General features: G+C 36.4%; 1 protein-coding gene across 6 annotated transcripts; it reads right to left on the bottom strand.

The window, feature by feature from the left end:
• Positions 1–667: 667 nt before the first annotated feature.
• Positions 668–12,971, bottom strand: LOC131049957 (RNA-binding KH domain-containing protein RCF3). 6 transcript variants are annotated; one of them, XM_057984069.2, is made up of 8 exons: positions 12,174–12,971; positions 6,776–7,273; positions 5,415–5,666; positions 5,045–5,317; positions 1,963–2,048; positions 1,762–1,870; positions 1,438–1,607; positions 668–1,202 (listed from the first exon to the last, which is right to left on the bottom strand). In XM_057984069.2, exons 1-7 carry the CDS (start codon positions 12,729–12,731, stop codon positions 1,461–1,463), a joined length of 1,923 nt encoding a protein of 640 aa, XP_057840052.1. In that variant the 5' UTR covers positions 12,732–12,971; the 3' UTR covers positions 668–1,202; positions 1,438–1,460. The 6 variants fall into 6 exon arrangements, with proteins under 6 accessions (XP_057840052.1, XP_057840053.1, XP_057840054.1 ...); XM_057984070.2 differs by having other exon boundaries at positions 668–1,198; XM_057984071.2 differs by having other exon boundaries at positions 1,446–1,607.
• Positions 12,972–13,523: the final 552 nt, after the last annotated feature.

The raw sequence follows: 13,523 nt of genomic DNA, 5'->3' as shown, positions 1-13,523 counted from the left end.
AGCATCATTAGGAGGCTTTCGTGCAGAAAAACTCAAATGCACTAGATGAACAATATGAGCTAGACAATTTGCACAAAACAACTAGACAAGTGTGTCCATAGTTGATACAAACCACTCAATTGAAATATGTCAAGGGTCTTTTGCAAGCATTACTAAGGGTGAATGTGCACAATTAACGAAGTAAAAAATTCTTTGGTTAATATTTCATATTTTTGTCTACAAAATACCATAAGAAAGAACCACACTTAAAAAGAAGAGAAGACAGGGACTTGTTGTAACATCCACACTTACGCTAAAAAAACAGGATAATTGTTTCAATTCAAATTTTGCAATAAATCTTCAGGTATTAGCATATTATAACACACGTTCCATGTCACAAAAATGAAAGTGGTTGATGTTTAGGATTATATATATATATCTTCCTAACTCAACGTTCACAGCAACCAACACAATGGCAATCTGCCATGTTGCTACCTAAGATGAGTTAAAATGGATAGAAAACTTAGTTGACAAAAGGAACTGCAACAACAGACAATCATGCCCTCAATGAAGCATCTTACATGGTTTCATTTTACAATATATGAAGGTTGGCCCTCTAAAGGACCTCGGTGCAAGAAAAAAGCGCATACATTTGTTAACTGTCAATATAATAAAGATGCAAAAGAGAAAACGCAGAAAAGAAATGTTAATAAGATTGACACAAATCTTCAATCAAATTTGTTAACCTTGTCTCTTAAAGTTAATGAGAAAAGCCAGCAATTTGATAATAAAAGTGCTCACTGAACATCTCATTGAGAACCGTTATCCAAATATCCACACTGGACAAAAATTGTTTTACTATTCTTGTCAGAAACACGGAAATTGCACCCAACAAAAAGCAAGAGACAAGAATATTCATTTGATAAAATCATTTTTTCCTCGTGCAAAAAACCTGCTTGACATAAGAAGTTCAAGAACTTTTCTCTGGAAGCATTTTGGGCATAATCCAATAATTGTTGGTTGGGATCTCCTTCAAATTCGAATCAGTTGTTTCCTGAACTAAAAATGTGCCCACAAGGTCTCACAGAACACTCCCAATAAGAGGAATTCCATGAATCTGTTTAATAAATAACATTATAGTTCAGATTTTGATAGGGCTAGCAACATTTTCTACTGTCAATATACAGCAGTTGCAACTCCGATTCTTCTTTTCCCACATCTGCCTAGATAGGATGGAGAAGAGAGTAGATTTTTGTTAGACAGGCTAAGGAATAGATTAGTATTACATAACCATGAATATCACATGGATGTTATGCACATACCATTGTACAAAAACAAGTCATAATTTCACCAAGTAAAAAGCAAGGCAACTTCTCCAGCTTAAGAAAGTAAGATACATTTGGACATTTATGTTTAACAATTGAAAAGACATTTTTAATTGTGATGAAAAAATCTTACCAGCATACCAGTTTGTTAGGCTATCAACCAAATAATGGTTTTTTATTAATGCCTGCTGCCTCAATCAAGCACTGGGCTGCATGTGTCTGCTCTGGAGTACCTGATATTTCAACTACTCCTTCAGATGATCCTGGTCTCACGTCAAGAAGATTAACTTTGGCACCTGATATCTGAGTAGAAAAGCAAAACTTTTACAACATAATATCTCATGGAGAGAAAAAAAACAGCTATTAACCTTTTGGACTAGCTAGCCAGCACTCTAATATAACCTTAAAGTTAAACCTATATAAAATAAATAATATTCCTAACATTACCAGTCCTCACCTGCCGAATCTGAGAAAGGCCAGTCCCAGACTTCCCTAAAAGGGCCACAATAACATGTTCTGGTACAACTACTTCGACTGTAGTTTTTGTGATAAGTCCAGAAGTAGATCTGAGACACCATCACCAGAAAACATCAACTCTATTGTACAATAAACCCCTCCAAATCAAGATGTATCAATAAGATTTCCTAAGTTCACATACCTTCCAAATACAGAAGATCCACCTTTGCGAACAATCGGTTCTTCATAGTCCGTGAAATTGCCCATTCTTCCCATGTCAGGCTTTGACTGGATATACAAAAGATAATGAGAAATTTTATGTTGCATAGCACCTAATATGAGGAAAAGCTAAACAGATTTGATTGTGAAGTGTGACTAAAAAATGAACAGAAAGGGATTTAATATAATAAAAAATCTCAGCAATGCATCTCCTAATTTTGGTAAATTCAGTAGCATATACACAAGAATGTGTTGTCTAGACTATTTGCTCATGCACATTAATTTTGACAAATCCTATGCTAAACTGAAAATGACAATCAATAGATACAAAATAGAAGGCAACATGTTTCTGCAACCTAATTCAAAAAGCTGCAGATAACTCCCATTTCGTTCCAAATTTTTAATGACCGTCACAACCAAATCTTTAATAGTTTTAATATTTATCCAATTCAATTTAGCTTTCATCCCTAAATGGAATCTCTTAAACATATGCCATGAAAATTGCAAATTAATACAGCAACTTCACATATAAATGAAAACCTTAAATAGGCAAATATATAAAAGAATTAAATACTTCATGGTCTATACATCTCCTAATAAATAACCAAGTTTAAAAAAAATACATGGCAAACCGAAGGCACTCTAGCCATCATATATTACGATCATAGAGCATAGTCCATGTGAGACAAGCCATCTTCCTTCCAGTATATATAATATAAAAGCCCCTGAGGTCAAATATCTAAAAAGTAATATACAAATGCTTCTTCTGGGCAAATGATTTCAATTGTGAATAGCCAAAGAAATGCCAATGTCTGAGGCATTTTGAAACTTTAAAAGGAAACCATAATGCAGGGATGCGAAAGGCTCCATTTATTATGAGATACTCTTATTACCTATGATGGATTCTCCCCTATAACCCCAGAATTATCTCTTCTGCATGCATTTAGTTTCATTTATTTGCTTATAAATTTATAATTACTTTTCTAGATGGATTGCTAAATGTTTGTCTGCTTATTTCAACATGTATCCCCACAGATGGCCACATCTTAAAGGTCTCATAAAACAGCATGCAAACTTGGGCTTCCTTTGCACAGCTTTCTAGCTGCCACAATATACATAGTAGTGTACACAGTACAGTTAATCATATAGATTGATTGTACATTTTCATGAGCTACTGTGCAAGGAAAATACCGTAATTTAAGGTAAGGTCCCATGGAGGGGGACTCCTAAAAAATTCTGTGGGTGCTGCTGAGTTTTTTTAGGAAAATTTTAAAGCTGGCAGTCCCATGATTTAGTAGTGTAGATCAGCTTAAAAGTTTAAGCTCCAAAATTTAGTAAAGTTGGTGATATCGTGAAGAATGTTGTAAATACAAAATTAATAAATGAACACTATTTTATTTCTCTTTCTTTTCTGGCAGGAATTTAAAATAGTAGCTATCTGACAAGTGGCAGAAAAAATCCCTAAAACTGGCGGGTGGGGCAATTTCTAGCCCCACCCGAATTGCACCCACTGAAATATGCAGTCCTAAAATGTAGGGGCTGCTATTTTTCAGGAGAAGATTCAAAATTATCCCGTAGCATAATTTTTTTTTATTCATGAGACCTGCTCCATGAAAATAGATCCTGAAGCCCCCCTCATGGGTCCTAACCCTTCGTGTTTATCTGCAATCTACACCTCCTGTTAAAAGCAATTTATATCCTGGTCTTGTTTCTTCTCACCTCTTCCATACTTTCTTATTTGTGCAATCTACACAATTGTAGTTGCATTCATCTCTTACCCCAACATCGTTTCAAATGTCATCAAATTTCCTATTCAACGTATTTTCAGTGTTTCGTTAGTATTCCTAGACATGGGAAGTGGGACATGTTTTACTTAAGGCAAAGGCCACTCAAAACTTGAGGGATCAGACAAGAAAATGAGGACCTAACAAAAAAATGCAGGTCCCACAGGTACCGATCACAAGTCATTTCTGATATCAGAAGCAATCTCTTCATTGGGAAAACCCAATCAGAGATGAAATAAGTTATTTGGAGAAGCACATGCAATGGTGAATACAGAAGTGGCCATGTGTGTTCAACAACCTCTGCAATCAGAAATATCTGATAAGTGGTCACTCGAACTGAAGATCTGTAAAAATGTAACTGCAATTGCTCATCCACTCATTTGGAAACCAATTAATCTATTTAAGCTTCAAGTCCCGGTAAGTACATCTCTTTCTCTGAACATCGAAGGGCCACACAATTGAAAGTAGCTTAGAACTTTGTATGTGACTTTTAGCTTACCTGCATAGAAAACAGCAGCCTCAGAAAACGACTTTCAAAAACAATTTGCATTTGGTCACTGTTCATCACATGCAATCTCACTAAAAGAAATATTCCACAGGGAAAAATGCCTCCAATAGCTCATCCATATAGCAAGCAGCAACCTAGGCAAACCAGTTTCACAGATAATTTGCTTTTGATTGTCATTCATCATGGAACCTCATAAAATCACTGTATAAAAATCTTCTAGAAGGAATATTCCACAGGGGGACTGTCTTCCATGGATCCACAGATGCCTGATGGTTTCCAAGACGTCCCTGGTCTGGAACCGTCATCTCCAGATCATCCTTGTGAGCAGATGGAGAGAGAGAGATGTACATGTCCCTGCGATAACTGGTAATTCACATTCTGTAAAGACTAAGTTTTTGAAGATTATATATAATATGGTCCGTGTGATATTTTAGGATATAATGATATTCTAAGCAAGAGGAACATGAAACAGGAATCTCTGCAGAAGACAAGTGGCTGTTATTAAAAAACACAAAAACAAGTGAATTAAGCATCTGTGAAAGCTCAAAGACTCAAATGCCATGTACAGTCTGGCTCCAGATTTACATCAGTCCAAAGTGAATTCTTAGAATTTAAATTTTTTGGTAGAATATTTATTGATTAACAGACCAAAACAGAATCATTTTATGTTGTAGCTGATAAACTGTGATAATGTTTACGATCCAATAAACAAAAAAAAGCTGAAACTTAAAAGCAATTATTCTCAATAAGCCATGGTCAGTAATTAAATTTACATGTAAGCTGACCTTTGATGACCATGGACCTGGTGAAGGGGGCAATGTCAGATAGCTTGATGATGAACGGCCACCTTGAAATGCCATACTAGATGGGTAGGATCTACTAGGAGATACAGGTTCAAGCCTTCCTCTACCACTCAAAGTCGCCATACTCCCAAAGGATGAAGAAGGAAGAACTTCAGAGGCGGACCTATCGGGATACAAATTGGCACGCAACCTTGAAGTTGTTTGAATCAAAGCTTCTCGTGCCACTCGTATGTCACCTACAATCTACCATGTTTGCTCAATTCTATTAGGCCTTCTTCAATGACTGGCAAATTACAGCTACATGACAAAACTTATTGAAAACTATCTGAAACAGACATACCTGAACAAGCTCATCTGTTTCCAAGGCACATTGTGGAAGGTCTTTTCTGGGTAAAATTCGAATATTTGCACCAGTTGCTCTCCTCATTTCAGAAATTATAGAACCACCTTTCCCAATCAAACAACCAACTTGATTGGCCGGAACAAGAAGCCTTGTTGTGATTACACTATCTTTATCTGGTCCCAAATCCACAATCTGACTTTGAATATGCAACAAAGCTTCCTGAGCAGGAGACAGATTGTCATCTGGGGACTGCAAAAAATGAAACAATAGTTGTAGACATCAAGGATGTTGATCTTGTCCGCAAAGTCCACAAACAAAAGACTTGGCAATTAAACAATAAAGCATGGAGATAATTTTATACGAATTCAAATTACAAAAAAGTCAAAATGTATACTATCAGTGAGAAGGTAAGACATATGGGAGTTTGCACCAATGCAAAACCCCTGAGATATTCGAAGAGATAATTTTAGAACAGCAATTTTTTCTGCTTTTCCTTTTGCATTTTTTGAAAAACTGGTTTTTCTCCCAATTAAATCCCCCAATTTTCGATAAATAAAATCTTATTCTTTTGGTTTACTGATTTATTCTGGTTTACTGATTTATCCCTGATACAATTTTCAATGCTGTGATATATACACAACCACATGTACATATACATGTGTGTATGCATTAAGTGATATATGTGTGTGTGAGAGTGTATGCATGTGTTTGTGATATATACACAAACACATGTACATATACATGTGTGTGTGTATGCATTAAGTGATATATGTGTGTGTATGCATTAAGTGATATATGTGTGCGTGAGAGTGTGTGCGCATGTGCATGTGCACGTGCGTGTAAGTGTGGAGAACTAAAAAAAAATCTGTTCATCCAGGGGAGAAGGTTTTGAGCAGATGAAGGCTGGAAAAAGTTTGGAGCTGAAAAGGTAAGGTTTAATTGGGTAGTGCTATACAAATATAAATAGACCAGCTTACATATCAAAATTCTTTTATGTCAGGCTTAAGATAGGTTCTTTAGGTGTATGTCCTGTATGTATGATGATGTTTTTGGGACTTGCACATAATCTAAATTTGTACGATAAGAAATTTTCGGCATTTATGATCCAAGCATGTATACCGTACAAGTTACTATGCATTCATGAATAAAATATGATAGCAGCATTTGACCGTTGTAAAGAGTGTACTGAATACAAATTAATATTTTAATATGCCAAGTACAATAAGAAGTTAAAGTATTGTGACAAGGGTTTATGTTTAGTATTTCGCAATAGTTCCCCATGAAAAAAACAGGTCCAAATATTGACAATATGAACAACCAAAGTCACAAAATCAACCACCTCTGAATACCAAACATACCTCATTTGATGAAATAATAATAATTCGGTCATCTGACCCTGGAACTGAATCAGTAACTTTGATTTTCACACCAATCTCTTCCCGTAAGCTTTTAATAATGGTTCCACCTTTTCCTATTACACCACCAATTTTCTTATTTGGGCAAAGAACACGGAAAACAAGCTCTTCCCCTGATGAAGAAGGACCCTGATCACTTGCAAGAGATCTACCACCCTCGGGAAGCATGTAACCAGAGGTTGGGTGTCCCAGTGCTGAATCAAGGCCCCTGTTAAAACCAACAGATGATATCATTGCTGAGGCATGCCCATCCAGATTCCGGAAATGATCAGCTGAATTTTGATACGGCATATAAGCATCTCGAGATGTAGCATTGTAATCTGGAGAATAAACAAAAGAAGAAATTGGGGGTGGCTGAGTGGCTTCCTTTGAGGTGTTGTCTTTCAATCGCATCGAAACAAGCCATAATGCTTTCTTCACAACATTTAAGTTGCCTTGAATCTGCATAAACAAAAAAAGACTAACTGAGAATTAATGATTTTAGAGACTGAATGAAGACTAATTATTTTAATTTTTTATCATGCAAAAACTCAGGATTGACAAAATTCAGAAATTGATTTGAGATCAGTACATGAGAAGGTTTCCTCACATATGTATGGCTAGCAAATCACTTTTTCAACCAAAAAATATGATATTTCCTTCTATTGCAAATACAAATAGACAGAAGTCTATTATACATAGTACATTCATATGCCCCAAATAAATCACATCTCAAACATTTGACTCGTCAGCAAAACCAATTTTTCACAAGAATATTTGGCAAATTTCAAGATAGTATATAGACCCATCATCAATACCAAGTACAAAACAAGTAGCAAAGCGGATCAATAGAAAAAAGTGGCATATGGTAGACAAGAAAATTATGATTTCAGACCCTAGATATGACAAAAATTACAGATACAATAGAAGTAGGTACACATTGTAATTTGGAGTCATATCCATGCCTCATCAATGAGTATTGCTATTTGACATGCATCACACCCATAATCCAACAAAATGTAATAACAAATAAGGCATAAGATATTGACCATGAAGATAAACAAACTTTAGCAAGGCAAGGATCAACTAATTTAAACAACAAACTGTTGGTGTTAGAAATAAGCCACACGCGGACCGACGATGGACTGGTTCAAGAGGGGCCAGTAGCTCAGTGGTAGAGCACTCCAGCAGCATATGGAAGGTCCTAGGTTCGCGTCCTAGCTGGTCCATGTCTCAACATGGTATCAGAGCCAGGTCCAGGCTAGGAGCCCCAAGCACAGGAGAGGTGTGGCTTAAGGGGAGGTGTTGGTGTTGGAAATAAGCCACACCCGGACCGATGATGGACTGGTCCAAGAGGGGCCAGTAGCTCAGTGGTAAAGCACTCCAGCATCGTATGGAAGGTCCTAGGTTCGAGTCCTAGCTGGTCCATGTCTCAACACAAACTTCAACAATAAACATATCAACAGGACATTGGTACATTGTACAACAAAATAGACAGACAATAAAAACAGAGCACTTTGGAAGAACAATGCACAATCCAGACTCTACAGGGAGAAGCATATTAGTTGTAGAGGAACCCATCCATGAAAAAGGTGTCCTCAAATCTGTGGAAATTTAACATGACCACTACATCAAAACCATAACTGCTAACATATGAAACAAAAAGATGCGCACTTCGATTTGAGTCCTAGCATGTATGGAAATTTAACATAATGCAAGCTCACTAAATCAAAAAAAATAACTACTGACACGAGAAACAAAATTTCAAACTTCACATAAAACAGCTAGCCCTAATAAACTGGATTCTACAATGACATAGGCAATGCTCCTTAATCTGAACTAAGGATCATCAACTTGGAAGAAAGGCATAAAAATAATTGACAGTTAAGATGTCAAAACCCATGGCTGAGGCAACTAACAGTACAATAAACTACAGCATGAGTCCATTAACATCTAAATTACCGAGTACATGAATTTTAACTGGTGCACCCACACTGGTCTCGCCTGGGTCTGGGTTCACCTGCCTACCCACAATGCACCTGAGGCGCCTGGGTCATACCCTGGATGAACCCGGGCATATACATGGGGCAAACTTAGGACAAACCCGAGACAAACCCCAAAGAAAAAATGCCAACTCATTAAAAAAAACACAAAACACTTTTTAAAAAGCAATTTTTTACGTTTTTTAGCATCCAAAAACCCTAAAAGCATCATTTCAACCAATACAAAAATCATTTTGTTCTCTTCACTCTTTCTTTTCTCACCTTCTATAAAAAAAATTCCCTCATTTCCATACACCCCTTCTATTGTTGGCTCTTTCTCACAACTAACACCTTGTGCAACTTATCATTGCTGCCCCTCAAACCCATTAGGATCTCCACTTCCAAACCCCCACTAGTTAGTGGGATCTCTTATAATATAAGAAATTTGATTACAATGCAAGGGTTTGGGAGTAGAGATCAGAATCAAGAACTTAGACAGCTAAAATTATCACTATTCAATGCCAATTGATAAAGATAAATATTAAATATTTAACTGTCAATTGAAATTTAATATTTATCTGACTTACACTTTTTCTTTTCCCTCTAAACCTAATCTGACCTTAGACATATATGATACCATTGATATATATTAAATGGCATATGACATAATATAATAATATTAAAATTCTTAACTATCAATTGGCATTTGGCATTGATCGTTATGAAGCATCATATTATGAAATATATTTAATTTTAAGATTTTGTATATTTCTTTAAATTTTTGTATATATATATGCACACCAAAGTAGCCGGAAACTCCTGTGTCCCTCCCTGGACGGGTGTATCCCCGTATCCAAAACGGATACATATCCAATACAGCCCAGATTCACGTTAGATATTGTACCCATGCATGCCCAAAAAACCTTGATTTCCTACCACGCCAAATACTATGTTATTTAATTTTTTTTAAATGACGTAAATCTTCCTAATTTAATTTTAAGAAACTTCATTCATACAATTTTTTTTAAAAATAGTATAAACAAAATCTAACCAAATGAGAAAGACAAATGAAAAATCACTTTAGCATTTGGCATTAATCGATGATGAAGCATCATACTAACAAATGCATTTAGTTTTACAATTCTGTATATTTCTTTAATTTTTTCCATACACACACACGTGCAGACATACCCAAACCCACATACCCAAGGGCAAAAAAAATTGCCCGTACCCGATTATCGAGTTCTCATACCCGTACCAATTTCTTAAATAAACATAAAAAGGGTTATATCACCATCACATGCCAAACAAGGTGGAAAATGGAATTTGAGGTCAATATCATATCACTAGGCATCACAACAGGAAGAATGTTATGCTAATAGCTAATTTCATTAACATTTATCTATTGACATCATAAATGTAGAATAGGTTGAGCCACCATCATATGCAGTGAGTTCTTGCTGTAATTAGCTTTGGGTGTATCCATCTAGATTTATACAACAGAATTAACTCTACATTTTAAATGAACTAGATTAATTTTTCCTTGCTGTGGTATAAAAATACATATAGATGTCTCAAATGCAATCAGGTTTGAAGTTTTCTAACTTTGACATATACTCTGATTCAACATATTTGTTTTTATATTTTACCTAAATCTTTAAATTTCAATCTATAATACTATATTTGTTTTTTAATTTTTCCTAAATCTTTAAATTTGAATGTATAATACCATATCGCATCCGAGACACCAGACTAGAATAAAACGCATCAACCAACAAACCATGATTGAAAACTAATTTGCAACAAAGCTGGCAAGTACAAGCAATCTGACCATGTCAAGTCTATGAACAGAAAATATGCATTATGGTCAATGGTCTTTCAAAAGACCAGGAAACCGCTCAACTTACAATACAATGAACACAGCTGATGTACTTGCATGGTGAACTATCCTGAACTACTACACAACTGATTCCATCTCTAACAGTAGCAAACTCATTTCATTGATCCTTGTTGAAACGACAAGCTTAACAAAAGCCATTTCCCAGTCAGCAGACATGGTTGCCCGTTGCAGTCATAGTCTTAAAACTTGCAACTCAGCAAACCCAACGTTGACTTGGAGTCAGCAAGTGGGCAAACTCCGCATTGACAAGCCTTCAGAACAGACTCACTAAGTTCTTGCTAGTACTCTCCACAAGTTTTGGTCATCAACTTGCCCACGAGTGAGTGGTCAAATAATTCATCTGCAGTTGCAGCTCACAAGTTTTTAATCTATGGTATGCAGCGTGCTAGTGTAAGAGCAACTAACTAATAGAATACAGAAAGCAATCTATATGCATGGGGAAGACCATTTCATCAATCCATGTTAACAGCTTGCATTGGGAAAATCATTTCATCAGTCCAGAGAATATACTTGCAGTAGAAATGCACTTGATGAAAAATTAAGAAGTTGGCAAGAGTGACTAATTACTTGGTTGAACAAACCCATTTTCTCTATTCAAAGAAAGATGGCCAAAGCACCTAACTACCTGGACTGCTAAACACGTCTTATCACAACTCAGATAAAAGATCAGTTCAGCTTACTAGCCTCATAAGGAAACCATCCTTGATACTTAAGCGAATGACCAACACAGCTAAGAAGTTGCATTAGCAAATATTATTCAACGAGCACAACACAAGTGACCAGTGTAGCTAACTACTCATATCATGGACTTCAACAACGATATATACCTTATCTACATATGACCAGATGAGCACTGACCACCGTGTAAAATGCCATTAAAAAGCTAAACACACTAACAATAGTAAGCAGTCTTATTTACCCCAAACAAAACATTTGGGGCAAACCAGAATACAGTATTTATAATTCTATAAACTGTCATAACTGGAAGAACAAATTGATCAAAAGATACCCCATTAAAAATAATGGAAGACAATTGCTCAAAAATACACATTAAAGATAAATAGCTAGCACTCGTCATTAACCCAAAAACGATACTTGCAAACCAGATTACCCTTTTCATGGTTCTATTCATTCTGGTAAGTCAAATAAAAAATGTTAAAATAAACCAGTGCTAGACTGCCCTATACCTATGGCACGTTTTACAAATAGAATCGAATACCCAAATGGCTCTCAGCTAATGATGCTTGGAAGAATTTCCAGGAGTGATTCCAAGGGGTATGGTGCTCATGGCTTGCACTATCTTTCAACTCAAGTTAATATTGAGGACCACCCGAATATCCTATTCAGAGATGCACAACAATTACTTAACGCATCCTACCTATACACTTATGCAAAAAAAATCTCTAAAATTTCCAAGAAAAAGAAAACAAACTCAAAATCCTCAACAAAAACACGTGATAGAAGTAATTGTGCCATGCACCTGTAAAATCTCGTCCGTGGGATCAGCACATTTTGGATTCTGGTCTCTGGGCAAAATCCTAATCTGCGCCTTGCTTTCATCCCTCATTTGCTGGATAATCTTCCCACCCTTTCCCATGAGACAGCCCACCTGGTTATTGGGAACAATCATGCGAGTAATGACAACGCCATTGGCATCTTTCTCAGCGGCCATATCTTCGGCAATCTTGGCATGAACACTGAGCAGAGCATCCTGCGCAGGTGACGGCCTCTCGACGGCCCCATAAAAACCAGAATGTTGATCTCCCTCGGCTGGCGCAGAAATAAGTACAACCCTTTCCTCACAACCTTCCACTGTCTCTTGCACACTTATCCGGGCCCCTGTTTCACGCCGTATTTGAGATATAATACTGCCTCCTTTTCCTATAACGCCTCCAGCCTTCGCCTCGGGGCACAAAATCTTAAACGCTATATCTCCCTTCTCTGCCTGCGACGCCTGAAACCGCTTGGAGCGATGCCCATTGTCCTCCGCTCCAGTTAACGGCCGCTTCGGCTTCAATCCAGAAAACCTGCCGTCCATTGCAAGTTGCAACTAAGCTATTCCCAGCCTCAACATAAGCCGAGAAAATGCATAAGTGAAAAATCAAAACCCTAACTCGCGAAAATGCTCCAAACCCTCTCGAGTCCGGCTTTCAAACCCCTGAGCGTGATATGCTGCTTTTGTTTTCTAGGGTTTAAGGGATACAAATGTCACCACAAGTAGAATATTTTCCAACGTAGGATCTTATTTTGTGTTTTTTAACTTTGGCTTGGCCAGGCTCGAATTGCTACCACCAAAATCTGAGATATCGGACGGTTAGCAACGACTGAATCGGACGGTAGAGGGGAGAGTACCGAATAATGGTTTTTGTTTGGTAAATTATAATATCCAGCAGTCCAAGATTATAAATAAGTGTGTGGGGGTGCGAAGTTGGGGTGTGAGGATAAATTAGCCAATCTAGTTGGGTATGTTGAAGAGGTCTAAAAGGTCAAGTTTTCAAGTAAATTAGTTTTTGTTGAAGAAAGTAAAAACAATTTTTATTAGTAAAAATTAAAAATTAAAAAGGAGTGAATATAGATTAATTTAAAATTTTAGTTGTACAAAATGTTTTATAATATAAAATATGTTTACAATAGATCAAAACGAACAATTTAAGAAATTGATTACATTGAATACATTTGTTGTTGATTGTTGAGATATTTTCTTTACATCTGTCACAATTCAAAAAATATACAAAAAAAATTATTTTTCGATTTCAACAATATGTAGACATAATCATCATTTCTCTTGTCCTCCAAAAACAAATGCTTTGCTATTAATTATAATAATAAT

The sequence above is a fragment of the Cryptomeria japonica genome, chromosome 8, assembly GCF_030272615.1.
Source record: "Cryptomeria japonica chromosome 8, Sugi_1.0, whole genome shotgun sequence".
NCBI classification, from domain to species: Eukaryota; Viridiplantae; Streptophyta; class Pinopsida; order Cupressales; family Cupressaceae; genus Cryptomeria; species Cryptomeria japonica.
The sequence above is the reverse complement of the archived record's forward strand: the minus strand, read 5'-3'. Positions and strand labels throughout refer to the sequence as shown.

Coding starts and splice junctions, on each gene's coding strand:
- LOC131049957 (XM_057984069.2), bottom strand. CDS start 12,731: ATGGACGGCAGGTTTTCTGGATTGAAGCCGAAGCGGCCGTTAACTGGA. Junction 5,318..5,414: donor AAACAGATGAGCTTGTTCAG/GTATGTCTGTTT, acceptor CAAACATGGTAG/ATTGTAGGTGACATACGAGT. Junction 1,608..1,761: donor GCCTTTCTCAGATTCGGCAG/GTGAGGACTGGT, acceptor TTTTCTACTCAG/ATATCAGGTGCCAAAGTTAA.